Source organism: Sciurus carolinensis, chromosome 11 (assembly GCF_902686445.1).
Source record: "Sciurus carolinensis chromosome 11, mSciCar1.2, whole genome shotgun sequence".
Taxonomy (NCBI): Eukaryota; Metazoa; Chordata; class Mammalia; order Rodentia; family Sciuridae; genus Sciurus; species Sciurus carolinensis.
This window is the reverse complement of record NC_062223.1, coordinates 125,721,972-125,747,634: the sequence shown is the minus strand read 5'-3', so window position 1 is coordinate 125,747,634 and position 25,663 is coordinate 125,721,972. Positions and strand designations below refer to the sequence as shown.

The following is a 25,663-nucleotide window of genomic DNA, read 5'->3' as shown; positions in this document are numbered from 1 at the left end:
CCAAGGTAGTGGAGAGTCAGGACTGGACTTTTAGATGGGAAACCTTTTTAAGGCTCTCAACTGTCTTACAATCAGACTGCACTTAAAGTTACAACAGAAAAACACCTTAGAGCACAGTAAAGGCTAAACATGAGTGTATTTCATGACCTGTGAAAATGGTAGCCACTACCACAGGCAGAAGACTAGGAGAAAATTCTCCCTGTCTTCCTTTTGCTTGGCATCTCTCCACAAAACTCTCTGTTTTGGGGCATCCAAACATGGCATGCAGTTCAGTTTTTTCTACGTGATGCTTCTTGACTATAAAAACCATGGTGTCATATGAACTGATGAATGTATCTTTGCCTGAAGCTGTAATATCAAAGTACCACTCTCTAGAGTGTTTTTCTTTAGTTTCTGATTGAAAAGGTTGTTATACTGAATGAAAAGAAGCCTTCCAAATAGGGGAATCACTCTTCAACAGCCTCTGTGGCAAAAACTTGCTCTCTGAACGGTTGCCACGTTTGCTAAGTCTGGATTATAATTGTGTCTGTGCTTGTCACTTTCTTTCCTCTGATTCTAAACCCCATGCAGCAGACACTGTCTGTCATTTGTTCATGTTTGAGTTCCCAGGATTGCACTGTGCATGCCACATAGTAGGCATGCACCAAGAATTTGTTACATTGATCCAAAAGCAGTGATGCATGTGTGTAATTCCAGCGGCTCAGGAGGCTGAGGCGAGTATTGCAGGTTCAAAGACAGCCTCAGCAACTTAGTGAGGCTCTAAGCAACTTAGTGAGGCTCTAAGCAACTTATTGAGATCCTGTCTCAAAATAAAAAATAAAAAAGGGCTGGGGATGTGGCTCAGTATTAAGTGTCCCTGGGTTCAATCCTGATTAAAAAAAAAAAGGTTGCATCAAAGATGAATTCTTCTGCTTTGAAACCTTTTAATACTTTATTTTCTTTCATTGCACCTAAGGCATTTTTCTTTATTCTGGAGTTAATCGTCTTCATGCCCTTCTTTTTTTTTTTCCATTTGAGCTGTAATTTCCTTTAGTTCAGGAATTATGCCTCCCTCATCTTTATATACCTCACAGGATCTTAACCAGAGTAGATGTCCTAGGTATTGAATGAATTGATTTAAAGAATGCTCCCTTAAAAGAGAAGGAGGTTCTTGAAAATTTTGAGTAGGAAATGATGTTAGCTTCTTAACTAAATTACTTAAATTTTCCAAATGAAGAAAACTTTGTCAGCAGACTGAAAGTTGCATGTGATGAAGGTCCAGGTAGTTCCATGGATTAAAATAAGTGTATTCAGTTCCTCTAATTGAAACTGTACTGAATTAATCTTGATTTTTAGTTACTGCAGAAAACTCAATTTTCCTGAACAACTGACAAATAGCATGTTTTAAAATAGAGGGTTTGAAAGGATTCACTCCTTTTTTTGAAAAGAAAGAAATCACCATGTTTCATGTAGAATAAGATTCCTTTATAAAGGAAACCAGCTTAATTTCCTATGTTGAATAACTACACTGATCCCAAAGCCAAGTTTTTGTTCACAGACTAATCATGGTTATTCCCTAAACTTGGAGGGGAGAAAAAGGAAGAAGAAAAAGGAGAAGAAATTCAGAGAGACAGCCTTAATTGTCCTTAGGAAAGCAAAGGCAATGCTTCAAAAACAAAGTAATCAAATCTTAAAAATTCAGGAAGGACTTTTCCCAAAGGATTATTCTGGCAGCATGTTGAAAAGGGGTTATAAAAGCAATAAGTTCACAACCTGAACAATAAGTTAAGTAAACGTTAGGGAAGTATTTCCTTTCTTATTCTAAGATGAGGCATACCTTTTGCTTCCCTTTGCCAGCAGGAATGCTCCTAAACTTAGGATCGCATATGAAAAATGGTTTGTTATACACAAACTGTATGTGTATGTGGGAGGGAGGTGCGTAAAGCTCTGTGATTTAGGGTATACCAGCTCTTCTGTGTAGCCTCGGGATTCAAGGAGCAGCACTCTGCCAGACAGGATTGGGGAGCCCTCCAAACATTTATGTAGCGTGGAGGAAAAATTGCCCTGCCCTGTTTTGTAGGTTTAATACTTAACTGCTCCATTTTTGTTTTGTTTGTTTTGGTACCTACAGTCTTTTTCCTGAGAGACTATAGTACCAGTGGCTTTCCTGGGATCAGAGTGACTCCTGAGCATCTTCTGAGAAACATCAGAACTGCAGTGGAGAATATGGCATTATGCTGGCCTCTAATTTGATCTGAGGATAAGGAGATAGAAAGACTTTCTTATGGTCATGTCAATTCCTTCTGAGACCAGCAAGTTAGATAAGCTTTGACAGTTCTGTTGTGCACATGGGAATTTAGTGCAATATAAAATCCAACCCCTTGAATTATTTGATTACCTCTAGAAGGTAGGTAAATAGAAGTGTATATATACTACATGGATAAGAAAAGTAGGAGGAAGGGAGAATGCAGTTTTTGAAATGAATGGCAATTTATTTTTTGTATGCCAGCAGATTTTTCTCATAAATTGTCAGCAATTTTTGCATATAATTTATTTTTAGAAAAATACATGTTATAAATTAAAACCACATGGTATAACAACAGTGAGTAACTAACTCCTTATCCTACTTTGTAATGGATTTTGGATAAAAAGCAGAGATTTTTGTGTTTATGGTTTTTTTTGTCATTGAAAAGTTAGAGATTGAAGAGATATGATAAATATGGCCTGTAGCGTTTATGCCTTTCTTTTTCTTTTGTAAGTTTAAAATGTTAGTAGAAAAATCCCTAATAGATTAGTGAAAGTTGCCTCATGCCCTATGAGGTATTTTAATTGATTGCTTAAAGTCATGTTTTATGTTCACATTTCATTTACTGCAGTGTAAGCATCTACACCATATGCTGATGGAAGGAATTACCTTCTCCTGCTGATGGCTCGGTGGCGATTGCTGGGGATAGGGTTGTATACTGGTGCCTTCCTTTGGAAAAGAACTTGATGCTGTGTATTAAAAGTCTTTAAAAAGTTTGTACTTCTTGACCTAGTAATTCTACTTGTAAAAATCTATCCTGAGGAGATAATTAAGAGTGGCTCAAGATTTGTGAACAACAGTATGCATCACAGCATAATCTGTAATAGCAAAAGAACAAAAAGGAGCATATATACAAACAAATGCATCCATTCAATAGAGTATCTACAAATGTTACAAATAATGTTCATGAAAGATTTTAATAAGGGAAAATGATCATCAGATAATTAACAAAAGAGTTTAAGATTATCACATATGTTGTGATCTTACATAAATGTACACCTACATGAAAAGAATTAAAAGCACATCAAAATATTGATTTGTGTGGACTGGGGTTGTGGCTCAGTGGTAGAGCACTTGCCTTGCACATGTCGGGCACTGGGTTCCATCCTCAGCACCACATAAATAAATAAAAAAAGACATTGTGTTCATCTGCAACTAAAATTAAAAAAAAATATATATATATTGATTTGTTATCCACAGGTAGGTGGTCATGTTTACTTTGCTTTTCATACATTTATGTATTTTCCACATACTCCATGGTGAACGTGAAAGGGTTTTTTTGTTTTGTTTTGTTTTGGTCAATGAGTATTTGTAGTAACATATACATTGTCAAATATGTGGAAGAAAACCTTGAATAACTTGTTTAAGATAATAACAGGCGTTATATTAACAACAACACTGAGTGCTTTTAAAAAACAGTTCTAGGTGATAGTGTGATTTCAGTCAGAGTTCTACTCCATCTGATATGATTTAAGTTAGAATTCTGTCTTAAATTTTTACATGAAAACATTTCAGTGCCATGGATGCTAGGACAGGTCAAACAAACTTCAGTAGGTGAGATGGAAGTGGAGTAGCCTGGTAGACTCTTTCTAGGGGCCTTTCTCTACTAGTCACAATTTCTAGGTCAGAAAAAAGTGAGAGGAGGTGGGATAACAACTGGACTGAGGAAAGGATAACTGTTGTCTTCCCATGGTCAGTTTTTATGGGTGAGAGAGATGATGTACATGTTAAGGCCACTGACCAGTATAATATGTAAGATGGCAGGAGTTTTGTTTATTTGTGGTATACTTTGCCAAATAAAAATGTCCATTTGCCAGTGCAGTTCAGGGGATGTTTTTGGTTTTCTTAATAACTCACTAGTCACATAACTCCTTAAGTGTTTCTTCCTTTGACAAAGATAGTACTATAGAAAATGAGATGGCATGGGGTAATTTTTCTGTAGTGCTAATGGATCTACTCTCCTTTGTACACATCTCACCCGTGTAATCAGTGATGTTTATTGGTGATGTGCCTGGGGTTCTGTTAGTAGCTGTTAAAAATAATTTCGAGCTACCTGACCTGTGTAACAACAGAATCCAACTTTTTATTCTCTTATTACAATTCTAACAAACTGAGCAAGCTTGCTATGGATAAAGAAAGCTAAGTCAGCAAATATTTGATAAATGCCTTTTGTGGCCATAGCTTAATTCCAACTTCCAAAAGCAACTGAAAACTTGTTAAGAGTAACCCAGTAGAGAGTCAGACTTAATAAAGGAGATTCCTGTGTGATCATATTTAGGTAGCAGTAATGAGCTGTGGAACTTCAAAGGACAGCTATGAAATAGGTCATGTGCCAGGATTAAAGTTGACTCTGAAATTTGTTTCACTGCCTTTTAGTAAATAAACAGTTGAAGAAAGATTTGCCAAAGAAAGAATTAATCCCCCTGTCCACATTCTTTCAGGAGAGTGTCTCCTGTTAACAAGTTATTTGAATGTTTACTTTGCCTTGACTGCCTACCAGTGGCATGTCAGTTCTTCCCTTGAACCAAGTGAGAGTTCAAATAAACCAAAAAAGTTTTCACACAGCTGGACCCTCCTGCTGATGAGTGGTGCTGATGTGTCCTTTTCCACTTTTTAAAAGTGGTCAACATGAAAACAGTTGAGAGGCAGTCCATGACCTGCTATCAGTGGTCTAGATAAACTTGACTTTGCACCTTTTAGATTTTGAAATACCTAACACAGAGAAGATGAGCAGATTCTGGAAGATACTGTTTGACTTACTAAGAGCCTAAGGTGCCTTGCTTTGCATTACTTCTCAGAGTTACCCATGGTTATGATGAGAATCTTTCTTTGCATCAGTGAATATGCATGTAAAATTCTCGTTTCTAAAATGTCATCAGTGTGGCACAGCTGTTGTTTTCCATAGTCATAGGTTCTTTGTCCATCTCTGGCCTAGCAGCAGCATGGGACTGAATTTGCAGACACAATAATCTAGTCTAGCCTAGTGCCTGGTGTATGGTAGTCATTTAATGTACTTTTGCTGTATTTTGATTAAAATTTATATGGATGAATAAATGAATATAGGAATAAAAAATATAGCTAAGTATGTTAAATCCAGATGAGATGTGAGGTTCAACTGGGAATTACGTTATGTTAAGGTATTCCCTCCATTTTAAGAAACATTTAATTTATGGGGTGCTTGCTTTATTCTAGGCATTAGAATTTTACATACTGAATATGATGTCATTCTTACCTTCAAAAAGCACACAGCTATGTGACCAGATAAATTACACAACAGAGTAGTGAGTGCAATGGTGGACACGTGTCTGAGGCACAGAGGAGAAAGAATTAGCTATATCTGAAGGATGATGGACATTGTTAATTTTACTAATTCTATCCATTTATCCTCTTGTCCATTTTTTCCACTAGGATATAAATTTTGCTGGTGTTACCAATTTTTATTTGTGTAATGAAAATGGCTCTGTCCTCAGCTCCAGAGATAGTACTTGGCATACAATAAATAGTCTGTAAACATTTGTCACATAGATAAATTTTAATAGATATTGCCCACCTCCAGAAAGAATACAGATTTTATTGCCACAGATACATGATCGTGATTTGTCTCCATATTCTAGCCAACGTGAGGCTTTGTGAAACTTTTTAAAGTTTTGCTAAATGTGCTAGACTATTTCTGTATTCAGAAACCTTCCCCTGATTGCCTTCCATTGCTAGCCTTTCTCCCTGTTTTTCTGCTGTCTTGCATACAAAGCTCTTGTAGGAGCTCTCCCTGCCAGCTCTCTACATTTCCTCCCTTCCCATTCTGTCCAAAACCCACCTTCAGACTTTGATCTGTGTTGCAACTGCTCTTCATGATACCACCTGTGTTGCTCATCGATCCTTTCCCCTGGCATCTCGCCTTATTTCATTCTTATCTGTGTTCCAGACAGATGACCACTCTCTTCTAGAAATGTTGTAATTTTTCTCCCTGAATGCAACATTCTCCCGAATTTCTTCCTATTTTATTGACAACCTCTTCTCCATCTCCATTGCTTCTTCCTTCTCGATGCAGTCTCTAAAGGTTGGAGTATCCCGAAACTCTTCCCTGGTATCTCCTTATCCTTTAATCTATTTTCTTAGAGCTCATCTGGTGCCCAACTTTCATACACCTAAAAGCTACATTTTCAACCCAGATTCCTCCCCACAACCCCAGGCTACTTGATGTATCTGTCGACCTGACTGTGGTACTTGGATATCTAGTGGATATCTCAAACGTACCTTGGCCAAACAAAAATGCTGGCTCACCTCCACTTCACTTTGTCTCCCACTTTCTAGTCTTCTCCAGTTCGGTAGACAGGCTATGATTATTCTCTTACACCTAATCCAAGAGTTGTCCTTGACACTCACACTTGTCTCTTTATCTCCCACTTCATGTCCTTGTCTCAGCGGGTATTGTTGGTTCTGCCTTTAGAATAACATTCTGAATCCACTTGTTTTTCACCACAGGCATGGTTGATGACTCTTTGGTCTAACCCTCAGTGCCCTCATCTGTTTCCTGTGGAATTTCAGGGTCCCTGGATTGCTCTTTCTCTTCCTTGCCTGTCCCATTTCCATGTATTCTCCACCAGCTGATGATCTTTTTAAAGCATAAATGAGATCACATCATCTCCTCTCCATCTGCTAAGGGCTTGCTAAGGACTTTACAATAAGTCCGCAAATCTTTACCAAGATCTTCAAGATTGGGTACACTCTGCCTGGCCCTCCTCTCTGCCTTCATCTCTTACTGTTCTTTTCCTGGCTGATCCCATTCTCACCACCAAGTGCCAGATCCAGTCCAAACACAGGCCCTACTTGGTATTTGCTCTGAACAGTCTGGGAGCCTGTGTCTCTATCTCAAAAAAGGGAAGAAAACTGGTAGCACCTAGGTCATACGGTTCTTGTGGAGATTAATTAGCGTATTAGAAACACTGAAGTGGGACTGGCATATAATAAGCTCTGTGTCAGTGCTGGCTGTGGCTTTGCTGTTTTTGTCACTATTTGGGGGAATGTAGAGGAGGAAGGCATGTAGGTTGTGTTGAGTTTAGACTCGTGTGAGATATAACGATAGAAAAAGTGCTATGTAAAAATAGAAAGTATTTAGAATGACTAGTTCTCTGTAATAAAAGATGTCCTAGTCCTTGGAAGAATGAGCAAAACTTCTAACTATTTAGTATCTAGAGATATTTTGTGCCTAGGATTTGACATACTCTCCACATAACTTTTCAAGTAGAAGGCCCCCATCATGCTCCCAACTCTGGCTGTTTAGATGAAAGATTTCATTGGTTTTTGTGGTTTAAATTTTTTTTTTTTTTTTTTTTCCCCTTTTTGAATGTTTCCTAGTGAGCCAAGCCCTGGGTTTTCTCCACAAGTCTGTCCTGCCTACTTCTGGAATCAGGCGCCATGCATCCAGATCTTGGACCCTTATGGACACTGCTGTATGTTTATCTTTCAATTCTGTGTTCTTCTGTGAGTTCAGGTAAGACAAGAATGGTGGGGTTTGGACTGAAGCCTTTCCTCATCTTAATACTATAAAAAACAAATTTCAGCTTAAGTGCTTTATCAGTAGTAGCAGTGTCTAAAGATGTTCCTAAGATTTGCTTGACCAGCTACCTGACTTAAAAACTTGATTAATGAAGCAGTTTGAGGATCTCCTAATAGTGCTTTGGGTTTTAGCAGGGCTTCCCATTTTTGTCATTCGTTCCTTTTATTGTTTTAAACATTTTTTAGCTCAGTGTGGTGGCACATGCCTGTAATCTCATTGGCTCAGGAGGCTGAGGCAGGAGGATTGAAAGTTTGAGGCCAACCTCAACAACTTAGTGAGGCCCTCAGCAAGTTAGTGAAATGCTTTCTCAAAATAAAGATAAAACAGGCTGGGATGTGGCTCGGTGGTTGAGCGCCCCTGGGTTCAATCCCTGGTACCTGCACCTCGAATATTTTCTAATCACGCTTTTTTTCAGTAAGGGGTTATGTTTTAAATATCTGAATTTGGTCTTGATGACAGGAATAAAATGTTGGCTACCCACCACCAAAGAGTTTTAGAATCAGCATGGTATGATGTTCAAGTTGGAATGAGAGAACCTGGTTCAAATCCCAGGTGTACCACTCCCTCTATGACCTCACCTAGTTTGTCTCCTTCTTTGAGTCACTGAAAAGCTTAAATATGTTTATTGTTAAATGCGTGCAAGCCCCAAGTCAGATACACGGTCTCTATTTTAGACTTATGTACAGGTTTATAGTCTGCATATACAAATATAGTGAGGTCTACTCATTGAGTAATATTTATTTATTATTTATTAAAATTGCTGTGTGACTGTTGGATTTGTAAGGGAAAGACTGAGTTAGCGATTTCATTTCTCTTTATGTCTGACTAAACCGCCACCCCAGATTTAACCAAGAGAGGCACTTCCTTAAGTTTTCATTTCTGATTATTCTATAAAGGACAGCCAGCAATTTGTTGATTTTTTTTTTTTTTTTTCCTTTTAAGTATTTTATCCCATTAGATACATGTTCTTGCTTCCCTTCCCATTTTGGGAGGGAGGGAGGAGGATCCATACTGATACTTTAGAGTAAGAACCACACCTCCACCCAAGTTCCTGAAGGAATAGGTATAACAGATGATGCTATTCCAAACACCAAATAAAATGTTAAGGCTTATATTCAAGAAAGGGTAGAATTTGTATTTCAGCTATGGCTCTCCAACTCTGTTTTCTTAAAAGTTAAACAATATTTTATATTAATATAGTGAAGTAGTGAGAAGTGCTATGCCTTTATTATTTGCTCTGACAAGTCAAATGCTATTAGTAAAGTAAGAGAGAGAATACTGTTTTATTTTGAAAGTCATCTTTACTTTTTCAGTTTTTTAACTTCCATTCTATAACCCATTTTGTTAAAAGAGTGGTTTGTTATTTCTTATTAATGGAATTGGTGTTATATCTGATTTACATCAGAAGCCTTCATATCTGTTCTACCTAAATAGTTAAGTCCTAGGATAACATTGTTCTTATTTTCTTCCAAAAGAAGCGTGTATGAGAATTTTGCTAGAACTTTTACAAGCATCAAGAACCGCCACATATATAGATTAGAAGTTGCCTTAGTTATATAGATTCATGTGACATGTGTTTAATGTACTCTTCTTTCTCTCTCCTCTTACCTCTCCTTCCCCTTCACTTCATGCCTTTCCACATGGGGAATGTTCCCTTGTAGATTTGGCACCTTATTTTATTTCTGAGCCGCTGTCTGAGGTTCAGAAGTTTGGTAGACCTGTAGTACTACGTTGTTCTGCTAAACCTGTGACCGCTCACATCTCATGGTTGCATAATGGAAAACAGTTGGATAGAAACATGGAACAGATTAAGATTCACCAGGGGACACTGACAATCCTTTCCCTTAACCCCTCCCTTTCGGGTTACTACCAATGCATTGCCAACAATAGCATCGGTGCAGTTCTAAGTGGCCCTGCAACAATATCGCCTGCAGGTGAGTTCAGTCTGGTTTATTATCTCTGGGTTTTCTTGAAATTACTGTTAGCATTTGCATTTTTGAATAGTGGGAAGGACATGGGTTTTGGTGTGAGACATGTAGAAGTCTTATCTCAACTTTAACTTGACCACATGTATGACTTGGGGAAATGTACCTGGCCCTCTGTAGCCTACCCTGGTATCTTCATCTGTAGCGATGGTATGGCAATGATTTATTTATTTATTTTTTTGAATGTTACAGAGTTAGGAGAGTTTTCTAATGTGAATTCTGAACAATTTCGTTGTGAGTCCCTTAAACGTTCTTAATATCAATAATAACAGAAAAACCTTTTGTCTTTTTTTCACACTGATTTATTTCATGCTTTCCTTTATCTTTTTTGAATCTAATTGTTTTATTTGCCTTGATTACTGAGTGATTTTAATTAATTTAATTGAAACCATGCTAAAGAAGAAGGGAAAAATAACTGACTGTAAAGAAAGGAATGTTGAGCATTGAACTTATGGAAAATCTGGAATGTGTGGTTTTTCTTAGTAAGTTTGAGCCATCTGCTTTTTAAATGGTGATGGCTTCCAGTAATGGAAAACGTCTTGGTAAGGGCACCCCTATTAACAGAACAAATCTGAATTCCCCAGGAGTAGTCAGTTTGTCATAACTGAGAAGAGTAAATGTTTTTATAGAGCTGTGACCCATGGACAGCTCCAAGACACACACTGGAGGGCTGAGTTCCTAGTGGCAGGCTGCTGACTACCCTGTGCATTGAGATAATAAAGAACCTTTCTGTGCAGTCTCCATCTGTAGAGAGCTTAAACTGAAAGGAATTGAGACTGGATTGTTATATTCAGATAATTTAGACAACATACTGCTTTGCTTTTTGATGTCCTAGGGCCATCCCCAGAGACCATTTTATTGCACTGTGAGCATTTACAAACAGGGAAAGTGAGCTTTGCTGAGGACCTGTATTGAAAAGGATTTATCTTTATAAAATGGGGAGAAATACGTTTTATAGTTCTCCTTGGTATTTTAGGAGCAGTTTGTGTTTCATCTAGTCTCCTAAAAGCAGCAACTTATGCAGAAAAAGTGCCTTGAGTTAGCTGTCAAACCCTCAACCAGGTGCCTCTGCCCCAACTGCTTTCTTAGATAAAAGTTCACTCTAACCCCAGATTGGGATTAGCTGCTGCAAGACACCATGTGGCTGATGTTTCTAAATTTTAGGTTTCCTTTGGGAAAGAGAATTCAAGTTTGCATTCATTCATTCTTTATTTACTAATTTATTTTAGTTCTTGGTGACTTTGATTCTTCAACAAAGCATGTTATTATAGCAGAAGAAAAAAGCACTGGTTTCATTGGCTGCAGAGTACCAGTGAGTAATCCTAAAGCTGAGGTGCGCTATAAAATCCGGGGAAAATGGCTGAAACATTCTACAGGTGAGTTCTTTTAATAAAAGCTAATAGCACGCAGAAAACAAATATTCCTCACATAATCTGCTAGTAAGCATTCTGTGTGCTAGGGACTGTGGATACAAAATACATAAGATATACTGTACTCTGAGAAATCAAATGGGGGAAATAAAGACATTCCAGACTCCACTCTAATATTAATCACTTCCTTGGAGAAGACTTGTCACTTGTCTCCTCTAAAATAATGTACCTTTTCCCCCTTTATTCAGCTTCGGTTTTCTTTGTAGAATTATCACACCTGATGTGGGTTGTTTGGATATTTGTTTGCTTGTTTATTTTGTACTCCTTTCTCTGCACCCCTCACCCCTCTGGAATATTAGTTTCATGCATGCAGGACCTTTGTGTTCTTTTTCCATTGCTATGTCATGAGTGCCTGGACTGTAATTGGCAGAAAATAGTCACTCAGTATGTATTTATTGAAAAAAGTGAGGAAACAGACAATGAATAAATGCCATGTGACTAGTACTGTAGGTAGAAGTTTGTCAGGGCTATGATCGTGATATCTTTGCCTAAACATGCTTCTTGTGCTTTCAGACTCACCATCTGTAAAATGTTTCTGATGGGTTAGATTTTGTTAAGCCAGTACTGACTTTTTTTTTTTTTTCCCTCATTGACTTTCCTTTTCTTTTATTTAATTTTACTTGATTGCTTATTTGTTGCTAGTGTTCTGTGTAAATCTTAAACACAACTGCGAACCCTTGTTAGTTTTAGTTGTGCTGTGGTGGTCTTTGGAGAGTGAAGCCTAACTGCATTCCTTTCCTTCTTCAGGGAATTACATAATTCTTCCATCAGGAAATCTTCAGATTTTGAATGTATCCTCAGAGGACAAGGGATCATATAAATGTGCAGTTTATAATCCTGTCACCCATGAATTAAAAGTTGAACCCATTGGCCAAAAGCTCCTTGTGAGTCGTAAGTATTTGGGAGAGCAGAGGTCACTAGCAAAGGAAGAGTCCTCAGAAGTATTGCTCAAAAATAGTTGGGAAAGGAGAGTTCATCTTCAGATCTCTTTTGTTTTATCATAAAGTCTTAAAAAAAAAAAAGAAATGAAGTAATGTGTTACAGAATCAAACCATACATTTTTTAAAAAAGCACAGCAATTTCTTAGAAGGGAATTATGATCAGGGTGACAGAGTGAATATATGTGGAGAATTTTGCCCTCTGTTCAAACAAAAACAATTAATAGTGGGAATATAACTTGATAGCAGTGGTAATCACATTGGTGACTGAATGGGAAGCATGAGGAAAAAGATTTTTCTATTCTATTTTGTAAAATGACGATTAAAATCATAGATTTTGGCTGTTGAGTTGAGGTAGCATCAGTAGTCAGAGCATCATAAAGGACTGGTTTCTGGGCTTGTTGAGAATTCTGCTTTCCCTAATTGTAATTCAGAAGTAGCCCTCAAGGACCACAAAATCTTTTCATTTTAATCTTCAGCTGAAAATGATTTCCACACTAATTAGAACGTTGTTGTATAAAGAATAAGTGAGAGTGTGAGGATGCTAAGGAAGAGATTGGAAGTGACTCCTTACTAATGATATTTTGTGTTCCCATCCTTTTCCAGGCCCTTCCTTGGATGGGTTTCACATTCTTCACCCTACCCTTCCACAGGCATTGGCTGTCCTTTCTCATAGCTCTGTAACCCTGGAGTGTGTGGTGAGTGGGGTCCCGGCCTCACAAGTGTATTGGCTGAAGGATGGGCAGGACACTATGCCAGGAGGCAACTGGAGAAGGTTACATTCACATCTTGCCACTGCTAGCATTGATCCAGCAGACTCTGGAAACTATTCCTGTGTGGTGGGCAACAAGTCTGGAGACATAAAACATGTCACTTATGTGGTTAATGTACTCGGTAAGCTGTCACTTCCTCAATTTTTTCCCCCAAATCAGGCCATTATCCTTGTCTAGCTGATGTTTGAAGAATATTTGTGGGGTAAAACTGAAATGGGGACTATCTAGAAATATTTACACCAGTAGCCAGAACAAGCTTCATTTTTCTAAAAGATTGCTAAATTAAACCGTATTTCTGGGTGGCATAGAATATTTCACATGGGTTGCTCTTGGGAACCTCATCCCCAGCCCAGAGCTTCCTTCTCTATGACCTGGAGAAAAGAAACTGGAATCTGATGGAATGGAAGATTCTGGTATGTATCTCTATAATAGCAGCTAAGAGTACTGACTAGCAATAAAGTCCTCAAAAAGAAATCAACCCTATTTTTTCCCTTTTGGCATGCTTTTACCTATGTCAGGCTCATAAAATTTGCATTATTCCTATATATACTCTTTATCTCAAAACTCTTTCTTTTCTACCAGCCACCTACCTTAGTGTTATGTGTAACTGCAGAAATGTTTTCCTTTTCCTTTTTTTAAAAGAGATTTATATAAAGCCAGAAATAAAATGAATTTCATAGTAATATAGGTTTTTGTAAATTTTCTGCAAGTGATTTTATTTAACACTTATGGTCTAATGTAGGTTAGCAACACTGGGATTTATGTAAGTGTGTGGCATGTGGCTGTTTAATGCAGTGATGGAGCTGGGGCATAGCTCAGTGGTAGAGAACTGGCCTACCATATCTGAGGCATTGGGTTTCCTCTACAGTGTACACACTGGACATGTAGTGATAATTGGGAGCAGATTATATGCATAATTACTTGTTTAAGGCTATGCTACAATATTGATAAATCATATACTTTCTGAATACAAAGTGACTTCATGGCTCTTAAAGGAAGTTTTTTCTTATTAATTTATTTATCCTTGTCTGTTATACACCTAACCTCAAAATAGACTTGGTCGTAAAAAAATTTTAAATGAATAATAGATTTTTCTTTTTGGCTCTTGTTTCATGTGAAATACAGGAAACAATTACTTTCTTTAACCTAGTCACCTGAAATAAAATGCTGAGAGAAGCCCAGGATTAGTAACTGTGTGTGTGTGTTGGAAAAGTTAAGCGGGTGGATCTATCTATAAAGGAGAAAATTTCTTATTAGTAACATATAGTTTATCCTATTAGTGGAAAGTTAAAATATATTTCTGATTTTTTCTTGATGACCACAGCAAATGGAAGAATGTGAACAAAGAATACAACCTCAACTAGTTATTGGTAGAAGATTATATTTGACTTGTGTGATAATTTTAAAAGTATATCTGGTGAGAGTTTAATTTGCATGTTTTATTTTCAGAACATGCTTCAATTTCTAAGGGACTGCAGGATCAGAAAGTGTCTCTGGGTGCCACAGTACATTTTACTTGTGAGGTTCGTGGGAACCCAGCACCTAACCGTACCTGGTTTCATAATGCACAGCCTATTCATCCTTCCCCACGGCATCTAACGGCAGGAAATGGACTGAAAATTATTGGGGTTACAATGGAAGATTCTGGGCTGTATCAATGTGTTGCAGATAATGGGATTGGATTTATGCAGTCTACTGGAAGACTTCAAATTAAAAAAGGTAAACTTTCAGATCCTGTGATTATATAAAACTTTACTTCACAATAAGCTTTTGTAGCAGTTAAAAACAAAGCCATTTTTACTAAAATAAAATAATCCTAATCACCATACTAGAACTGTGTTCAATTTTCCATATTCCTTTCTAATGAACAATAGACATGTTCATGAAGAAACCACCTTATTTCATCAAGCTCGTTGGAAGATTGTTTTTAGGCTGGATGTACATTGGTGGTAGAGTGCTTGCCTAGCATGCATTAGGTCCTGGTCTTCATTCCTACCACCTGTAAGAAAAAAAAAAGAATTAGGAAAAAATTATTTTTAAAAAATATGTTCTCAAGACACTGCATAGTTTAAAAGATATATAATAAATTATGTCTCTCATTTCTATAGCCAGTCACGTACCCTCTTTAGAACTGATTTTTATCAGTTTCTTCACTTTGTATGTGCATATACAAACAGTTACAAAAACATACAAAGGTCTATAATAGTATGTGTTTCTTACATAAGTGGCATTCTTTAAATTTTCATTTAACATGTATTTTGGGTATCTTCCACATGGTACATAAAAGATTATTTTCATTTCTTTAAAAAAAAGACTGCTTAGTGTTTTATTATATAGTTGTAACAATTTGACTAGTACCTTATTGGTGTCTGCTTCTAATCTTTTACCATTCTAGTGTTATGTATGAATGTCCTTCTGTAAAGATTATTTTGCACATGTATGATTATCTATAAAAGAAATTCCCAGAAATGAACTTACAGAATAAAATCACGTGTTAGAAATTTTGATAGATATTTGAATGCTCTCCATAATCGTTATGAAGTTATGTACCTCTTAGTATATATTTCTTTTATTATGGGTGAAAATAGGTATCTTTTTACATGTTTGTGAGACCTTTGGATTTACTTCTCTGTATATTGACTCTTCATTGTTTTCTGCCCATTTGCAGAATTTAGGTTTTTAGTATTTTATGTTTTGATTTGTAAGAGTGCTTTATATATTAGGAAAATTAATTATTCATGAGTTAAATTTCAGAGAATGAGTATGACACAGTCAATATTTTTACCTTATGTAATGAATTTAGAAGTTAATAATAGAAAGGGAAGTTTTTAAAAAACTTGCCATGTATTTGAAATTTAAAATTATACTTCCCGTATCTGGACCATAAAGAAATTGTAGTGGAAATTTAAAATACTTAAAAACTGAATGATAACAACAATGACATAGATAAATTTTGTGGGGGTACCCCAAATGGTATTTAGAGGGAAATTTATAGCCTTTATATGCTCATAGAAGAAGACTAGTAAGGGCTGAAAATCAGTAAGTGAAGTGAAAAAAAAGCAACAGAATAGATTCAAAGAAAGAAGATAATATAGATAATGGCAAAAATTAATTAAATAGAAAACAAAAATAAAGAAGATCAATAAAGACAGAAGTTAGTTCTTTGCAAAACGTAATAGAATAGGCAAACCCTTGGCAAATTTGATGAAGAGTAAAGAAGCAGGTATAAATAAATCAGAATAAAAGGGGAGCTCCAAGTACGAGTCTTATAGAAATTAAAAATAATAAGATGACTGAGGTAAAACTTTATGACCGTAGTTTACAAATATAACAGAAGTGGACTGTGTTAGTCAGTTTTACATCATGTGGCAAAATACCTGTGATAATGAGTTTAAAAAGAGGAAAGTGTTAGTTTTGGCTCATGGTGTCCAAGGTATCTGTCCATGGTCCCCTTAGCCCTGTTGCTTTGGTCCTGTGGTGGCACAGTACATCCTGGCAGGAGGTCACAGAGGAAGAGGCCTGTTTCACCTCATGGAAGCTGGGAACAGAGAGGTCAGGGAGGGGACTGGGTTCCTAATATCTTTAAGGACATGCCCTCAATGACTTAAATTTCTTTAGGCCCCACCTCTTAAAGGTTCCGCACCTCCTAGGACACCATGGGCTTCAGCCAAGTCTTTAGTACGTGGGCCTTTGGGGGACATTCAAGATTCAAACTACAGCAGAACAAATTCTGAAGAAAAATATAACTTAGCAAGACTGGACTTAAAGTAAATAAAAAGCCTGACTAGTCCTACAGCTATGAAAGCAATTGAATTAGGAGTTGAAATCTTCCCACAAAGAAAACACCAGACCAGATGGTTTGTATGGAGATTCTACCAAGCTTGCAAGTAACAGATCTTTCAAATCTTACACAACTCTTCCAGAAAAGAGGAAAAGATGGAAACTTTCCAGTTAGCATAACCCTGATTCCAAATCACAAAAGGATGGTACAAAAGCAAAATCAAATGCCAGTTTTTTATGAAACATTATATAAAAATTCTAAATAAAATATTAGCAAACCTAGAATGTGTAAGAAGAAATACATCTTGATAAAGCAATTACCCCAGAAATCCATCAGAAAATTTAAAGTCTTTTACCCACTTATCAAATAAAGAAGACATAAAATATGATTATCTCACTAAAAGTACAAAAACATTGGACGTAATTCAGTATCCATGTTAGAAACTCAGAAAAATAGAAATGGAAGGGAATTTTCTTAGTTGCTAAGAGGTATCTAATAAAACTTACATGAAACATTACTTTAATGATGAAATATCTTCTTTCTTTCTTTCTTTCTTTCTTTTCTTTCTTTCTTTCATTCAATGTTCTTTCTTTCTTTCTCTCGTTCTCTCTTCTCTCTTTCTCTCTTTTTTGGTGCTGAGAATCAAATCCAAGACCTTGAACATGCTAGGCGTCATGGTTTAGATATGAGGTGTAGGCCTGACAAGCACAATACCTAGGTTACCACACACACTCTCTGACTGGGAACCTGACCCATTTGGGAAGAGAAACTTGGCTTCAGTTTTCACAAAGGAAAAAAAAAAATAGGAAGAAGAAGATATGAGGTGTCCTCTTGAAAGCTCATATGCAAGACAATGTAAGAAGATTCAGATGTGAAATGACTAGATGATGAGAATTGTTGAGAGTTGTAACCCCAGTGAATTGATCCACTGATAGGGATTAACTGGGTGGTAACTGAAGGCAGGTAGGGTATGGCTAGAGGAGGTAGGTCACTCAGGCTTGCCTTTGGGGTTATATTTTGTCCCTGGTGAGTAGAAACACACACTCTTTCTCTGCTTCCTGATAGCCATGTCCTGAGCTGCTTTCATCTACCCCACTCTTTGGCCATGATGGTGTACTTTACATTGACCCAGAACAATGGAGTCTGTGAACGGAGACCTTTGAAACCATGAGTGTCAAATAAACTTTTCCTCCTCTAAAATTCTTGTCAGGTCTTTTGGTTAAGCAGTGAAAAAGCTGACTAAAGCACTAGGCAAGTGCTCTGTAGTGGAGCATAGCCCCAACACTCCCTTTAAATCTCTTCCAGTCATTGTTATATCAGAGATCCTAACCAGCAGAGAAAGGCAGAAGAGAAATAAGAACCCAGATAGTTACTAAGTTACAAACTGACATATTGCTATTATAGAATATCCAAATAGTTTATTGGCTGTTATGATCATTATGTATCTTATTATTAGAAATAATGATATTTAGCAAGGTGGTTAGATGAAGACCAATAAATAAGAATCAGTTGCCTTTCTGTATGCCAGCAACAAACAGAAAATATCAGTTAAAAATTAAATATTTTAAAAAATTAGTTACTTTAAAGCAGACCCAGTTATACAGAAAGATATACCAGTTCATAGGTAGCAAAATTCAGTATTGTATAGTTTTCTTAGCTTTCAAAATGTTCTGTTGATAGTATTCCATGTAAAATTTTATCGGAGTATTATAATGACCTTTAGAAACTGATACTAAAATTTTTGTAGATAATCACAGGCCTAGGAATAGTTAAGACACTCCAAAAAAGAAGGAAAATAACATGAAGGTTTGCCTGAAATATAAAAAATTTAATAATTTTGAAAGTGTTGTATTGGTGCAGGAATAAATAGGCTCTGCCAAAAAGATTTGCTTATAAGAAGTTGAATTAGCTGTCATTGTTTGTGACAAAAAAGCAAGGGAGGAGGAGATCTATTTTAAGTTTTGATATGGGATAATTGATTATCAAAATGGAGCAAAATTAAATCTCTAACTCACATTTTTATGAAGATAAATTTCCAATGAGTTTAAGTCCTTAGTATGAAAGACAAAATGGAAAAATTTTGAAGAATATATTAGAGAATATCTGTATGGTTAGTATTGATTTTAATAATACATTTAAAAGAATAATTTAAAATTATATGACATTGAAATAAAATATCTTCATTATTAAAAGGTACTGTTGAAAGTGAAAAGAAAAGCAGTAAACTAAAGGAAGATACTAATAACCTACATAACTAAGCAGAAGAATAGTATATATCATGTCAAGCAATTCTGATCTATTTTACAAAGGTAAATGACCCCATAGAAAAAATTGACAAAGGCATTTCACAGAGAAGGAAAAAATAGGAATTGTAGGTAAGCACATGAAAAGATATTCACCTTTGCTAGCACTTTGTTAGGGATTTGCAAGTTATAACCAGTGACATAGCAGTTTACACTCACTCACTTAGCAAAAATTTAGAAATTGGGCAAGAGCAAATATTGGTTTTTTTTTTTTTTTTTTTTTTTTGTGGTGCTGAGGATTGAACCCAGGGCCTTGTGCTTGTGAGGCAAGCACTCTACCAACTGAGCTACATCCCCAACCCCTATTGGTTTTTAGACATGAAAAGAGAAAAAGTTGTGCTGGAGAAGATGTGTTCTGTGTCAATCTATATTCCACGGTAGGCTACTTAAAAATACTGCCATAAAATACCAGACTAAGAGGGGAGACTTGCTGCCACTTTAGTTTAGAAGTTCCAATGTTGTTCATGTGGATGATAAGAAATTGTGTATTAACTTTTATTTAAAATAGGTTTTATTTTTCTCCCAGGCTTTTTATAGTCAGATTATCCCAGAATTGACCATTTTCTTGAAAAAATATTACCTAGTTTATATTTTTTTTCACCTTCATTAAGTTTAAGGTTTTGACTATACCTCTTGTATTTATAGTGGTCAAATATGTATAGTAGACCTATTGGAAAGCTCTCAATAGATTTCCTATACATTCCTGTCTGAAAGGTTAGGAAATGTCTAAAGGGAATGTGTAGGGGCCCACAATTATGAAAATGCTACTTTTTATTAATAGTTTTACTTGGTAAAAATAGAGAAGGGAACCAACAGGAAGGGAGATATCTTTGTTCTAAACATTACATTTCTGTAAATGGATGAAATTATTTTGCAAGCATAGTGACTATAATGTTTCTAATTTTTGGTATGTGAATTACTTTTTTAACAGACAGTGGATTTAAGCCAGTTATAATCACAGCACCAGCAAATGCCAGGGTGGTAGATGGAGACTTTGCGATTTTGTCCTGCAATGCCACTGGAGTGCCAGTTCCGGTCATTCGTTGGTACAACAGCCACGGATTGATAACCAGCCATCCATCTCAAGTCCTTAGGTCTAAATCTCGAAAGTCACACTTATTAAGACCTGGTGGCCTTGATGTGGAGCCTATCTACTTCATCATGTCCCGAGCTGGCTCAAGCTCACTCTCTATTCAGGCTGTTACTCAGGATCATGCTGGGAAATACATCTGTGAAGCTGCAAATGATCATGGCACCACACAGTCAGAGGCATTTCTTACAGTTGGTGAGTTTCCATTATATTTTTCCTCAATTGCATAATGTCCTTTTATAGTAAGAGAAAAGGTGATTTGAAATATACCATTTTAACAAATGCAGCAGTCTCTAAATACATATATTTTCCCCTGTAACAGTGAATGTAGAACTGTATTTTGGGGTATTTTTCTCATGAGTCAGATGAACATCCTTCTCCATTTCTAGTGGTTTTGTTAAGTGCACACTTGTCAAATAGTATGCTTTTACTTGGGAGCAAGTTCAAACTATAACTTGACTTTGGGATAAATGTTTTTGGTTTTTTAAGCTACTGATAATGCTATGGCAGACATTTTTTAGATAAGCCCTTGGTAAGTACAGTATTCAAAGTCTACAGGTTTGCTTTCATTGAGAATACAGATTTGTGGTCCTGTCAACTAATACCTGTATATATGTATTTCCCTATCTTATTCAAAGTCATTTTTCTAATAGAATGTATCATAGTATTTATATGCTACTGATTTTCATGATGATAACTTAATGTTACATGATTTTTGAAGTATAGGCATACAGAATGACAATAGTTATGAAAATTAACTCAAAGTTAATGCAATTTGAATTCACACCTTATATCATTGGTTCTCCAGCAACTGATTGGTCAGTTGAGGAGATCGTTGCCCTGTTTGTCTTGTGAGAATCAGAATAAGTGCCTTTAGTGGTAGGCAACCAAGGTTCCTGCCCTAGGCCTCTGCATTGAAGGGCTTCCTGTGATCCCTTTCTGGATCCTCAGAGCCATGGAATCAAGGTCAGTGCTTATCCTGATCCTAGAGTTCATATTCTTGCTAATGGATAACAGGTCTGGGACTCCAGAATTCCGTGCTTTAATGAATTCACAGTCTGGTTCCACACAAGTCTTTTTTGCCTGGCCTATCCTCCACAGTATAGACCACCCCATTTGTGTATGGGTGCCATTAAACCAGAGGTAGGATCAGTGAGTGGTTTTTGGCAGAAGAGTGATGTTTGAAATGGGCAGAGTTTGGGTATGCGTGATCCAGTTTATTTACATATGCAAACAAGGAGCTTCTAGCTCTGGATGAAGCTGGAGGTTGGGAGATAAGTGGGGAAGGCCTGTGACTTCTGTCTACCTTGGGGCTATTCCAGAATGGCAGAGATAGAAAATGATGTGGAGATGAGGCCTGTGTTCTGTTAGAACCCTGGCTCTGACACACAGAGCTTTAATCCAGGACCAGTTACTGATCTTTGTGCTCATTCCCTCACCTGTGTAATAAGTGTAGTGAAGGTGCCCTGCTCACAAGGTGATAAGGTTGGTGTGAGATTTCAAGGGGCTAATACATGTAAGCTTCTTAGAATTATATCTGGTAACAGAAAATTTTCCATGACATCAAGTGTTAGGTTATAATGATAACTATTAACTACTATGATAGGTTTCCATTGTGGTTGAATTTAGCAAAAGAAGAAATAGTTGTGATTTTCGTAACCTGAAGAACTCTCATAAGGTAGTTGAGTGTTGTATAAATTTATACATATAAATGAATATGTATATGCATGTACGTGTTTATGTATCTATTCCATTAGGCAGAAGTAAGAGTGACTACTCAAAGTTGTTCTCTTTATGATGGGTATAATGCAGGAACTGCTTGGGTAGAATTTAGCAGAAGTGATTATTTATGTAAATATATGAAATAAGGAGACATACATGTCATGGTTGATGGAGCTAGATATTTTGTCCAACTTTTGCAAAAATCTGAAGCCCTTAGAAGTTATACAAGTTAACTTGTTTAGATTAGAGGATCTTTAAGATTCTCTCCTGCTCTAGGATTTTGTGCCTTTCTAAACACCATCATAATGGATAACTATATTTTAATAATAAGTAGATAGTAATGATCATAACCTAATACTTGGTACTTATGTAAAGTTTTTGTTGCCAGATGTGATTCTAAGCACTTAATGGATACCATTTTTATATATGGTAATCCTATCATCTGCATCCTATCAATGAGTTCATCTGTTTTCGCTCTTTTAAATGCTATGTAGTAATTATTGAGACCTAGATGAGTTTATCAAAACTTGAAGCAGTGTATGAGAACCCACTTCTTTACATAGGAATCTGAGCTTTATTAAACTCTACTGTACTGAATCATTTACTTTCATTGTGAAGGGGAGAGTAAGATGGTCCAAGAAAGAATTGACTCGCTCTTTTCCTTTTTTCTCTCCAGTGACCTTGGGTTTTTGAGGTCTGGATGTATATTTGTGGAGTGAGTTATAATTCTTCAAGACAAAAATGGGAGTTGGCCTGGCTTCCTAAATAGTGTGGGGTGGGGGTTGCTAGTGTGCATAGTCACAGTGGGAAAATCTTGGAAAATGTGGTCATATTCCTTATTAGTCAGGAAACTCACATTGCCCTAGTTTTTATCAGTCTCTTTCTAATTAAAAAACAATCCATTTTTAAAAAATGTTAGTTGTCTATTCTACCCATTTTGCAGAGTTGTTTTGAAGATAAATTTAGATAATACATGTGAGAACACTCTGGAAAGTATAGGCAATCTCCAATTTACAGTGATTTGATTTACTTAAGATTGCTCTACTACTGAGCTATACCCCAACCCTTCTTTAATTTTTAGTTTTGAGGCAGGGTCTTGCTAATTTGCTGAGTCTGGTCTCAACTTGAGATCCTTCTGCCTCAGCCTCCCAAGTTCCTGGTATTATAGGGCTTATGCCACTGTGTCCAGCTGACTTACAGTTTTTTTTTTCATGATGTGAAAGTGATATTTGTGGAGTAGAAACTCATTTAATAGAATTTGCTCTTTGCCTGGGTTAGTGACAAGAAGTATGATACTCTTGTGATGCTGGATAGTGGCAGTGAGCTGCAGCTCCCCATCAGTTAGTCCATCACAAGGGTGAACAACCCAACACTCTATAATGTACTGTGTTGCACAACCATCATATTTCATAAGAGTAATAAATGTATTTCCAACTTAACTGTATTTTCCATTTCCTTTAGGTTTTTGGGTCATAACATGACCATCAGTCTGCTGTTAAGGCCTTTAAAATCATATTTAATAGCTTGGATGCCCAAATTATATAATTGGGAACAGCAGAGGATAATTGGATTCCCTTTTAATAAGTGTTGTGGAAAGGTTGCATTGCCCCCAAATAACAGAAATGATTTTAATATCCTTGCAGTGGACAGGCAGCAGCATAAAAAATTTTTTTCATATGTCTGTATATGTGTCCATGTGGTGTGGGAACTGTCCTGAGGCCAGACACCACTTCCCAGTGGTCAGCTGCCCAGAGAATCCATGAACTACTAATGATACAAAGGTCCTTCCACATCACCCCAAGCCATAGCAAATTACCTCCAATTGGAGAGTTCATTTCTCTGCATTAACAGGCACTAGGTCAACCCTGAACATCCACTACATGTCTGACTCACTAGGTAAACACAGCCATTCCAGGAGCAATATTTTCAAGTTGTCTCAGTGAACTTAGTTTTCTTCTATCTTATTTTCTCACTAACTTCTTATTTTCTTGATGAAGGATGCTCTGGGATGTCCTTTTTCTCTTTAAACTAACAGAGAACTGGCCTTACAGTTTATCTGATTTTCTTTGGTTCTCTTCTAAAGTGCAGTGGTTCTCCTAAACACACTCCCCACCTTTTATCAGGAATCTGACTTCAGTGTAGCTATAACACCACACTTTTTTTGCTTGGTTCCCTTCCTCCACAAAGGAGTGAATAACAGGAGACCTTTTTGTTTCCAGTATTAATAGCACTTGAGAGAAACCAAGCTGTCGATCCTTTATATTATATTGGCAGCATATTTGTTTTCATAAACTGATCTCCTTTTTTTCCACAGGAGCACCACAAACATTCTTCTGCCAGCTGTTGTTACTTAGTCTCTCACAACCCTAATTTCTTCATCTGTGAAGCAGGAGGAAATATTACTCTTTACCTAAGAATGTTGTTTTGAGAATTAAATGAGATTATGTTTATTAAACGTATTGCACAATGCTTGGCACATAACATGTGCTCAGTAATATTTTGAATGTATGAGCCTATTTTCTCAGTGCAACAAATGATTTTTATTTTCCCTCTGTATATTCTGTATGCTATTAGTGTACACAGTGGGCAGGGACTGTGCAAGACAGAAATTCTGGGATATATCTTTGGAGACTAGCTGCCCAGTAGGTAATGCTGTTTAGTACCAAGTATCAAGGATATCTACTTGTTTTATCAACAGGGATTGAACTCAGGGATGCTTTGCCACAGAGCTACACCCCCAGCCCTTTTCATTTTTTATTTCGAGACAAAATCTCAATTCCTGAGACTGACCTTAAACTTGTGATCCTCCTGCCTCAGACTCCCAAGTCAGTGAGATTACAGGCATGTGCCACCACGTGCAGCTGAAAAACGTCTGCATTTTCTCTATGTATGTTTTTGGTTCTTTTGTTAAGGATCCAATGGCTGTATCTGTGTGGGTTGTCTGTTTCCTCTATTCTTTTCCCTTGGTCTGTGTTTGTTTTTATGCCAATACAATGCAATTTTTGTTACTGTAGCTCTATAGTACAATTTGAAGTTAGATATTGTGATGAATCTGTATATCACTTATGGCCATTTTAGCAATATTAATTTTGCCTATCCATGAACATGGGAGGTTTTCCATTTTCTAGTGTCTTCTTCAATTTTTTTCTTCTGTGTTCTATGATTTTAGGCCTTTTACCTTGATTAGATTTATTCCTAGGCTTTCTTTGCTTTCCTTTTATTTTTTTAATGCTATTGTGATTTTTTTTTTTAATTCTGTTAGAATTGTGTTTCCTGATTTCTTTCTCAGCTATTTCATTTTGGTTTATGGGAAAGCTGTTGATTTTTGTATGTTGATTCTGGTATACTGCTCTTTTGCTGAATGTGTTGATTAGCTCTAGCAGTCTTCTAATGGAGCTTTTCAGATCTTCCAAATATAGGATCATATCATTTGCAAACAGTGAGAATTTGATTTCTTTCTTTCCTATTTATATTCCTTTTCTTTCGTAATTGCTCTGGCTAGGGATTCAAGTACTATATTGAATAGGAGTGATTGGAGTAGACATCCTAGTCTTATTCTGGATTTTACAAGCAGTGTTTTCAATTTTTCTCCATTCAGTATGGTGTTGGCTTTGGGTTTGTTACATATAGGCTTTATGATATTGAGGTAAGTTCCTTCTAGCTCTAGTTTCTTCACTGATTTTTATCAGGAATGGTCATTGAATTTTGTCAAAAGCTCTATGTTGGTCTTGTTAATTCCATTACTTCCCTCTTCCTTAAAGGTAGATTGTTGTATAAGCGTCTATTGGGTGGGGTACCTA

At 36.6% G+C, this 25,663-nt stretch overlaps 1 protein-coding gene across 1 annotated transcript in view; it reads left to right on the top strand.

Moving 5' to 3' along the window:
- Window positions 1–25,663, top strand: part of Cdon (cell adhesion associated, oncogene regulated) — a 97,327-nt gene that overhangs the window by 26,897 nt on the left and 44,767 nt on the right. The window contains 7 exon segments of the mRNA XM_047516486.1: window positions 7,640–7,775; window positions 9,503–9,775; window positions 11,056–11,202; window positions 12,004–12,147; window positions 12,801–13,088; window positions 14,417–14,686; window positions 19,983–20,336. Of these exon segments, the coding sequence (XP_047372442.1) occupies window positions 7,700–7,775; window positions 9,503–9,775; window positions 11,056–11,202; window positions 12,004–12,147; window positions 12,801–13,088; window positions 14,417–14,686; window positions 19,983–20,336 (1,552 nt within the window). The 5' untranslated portion in view covers window positions 7,640–7,699.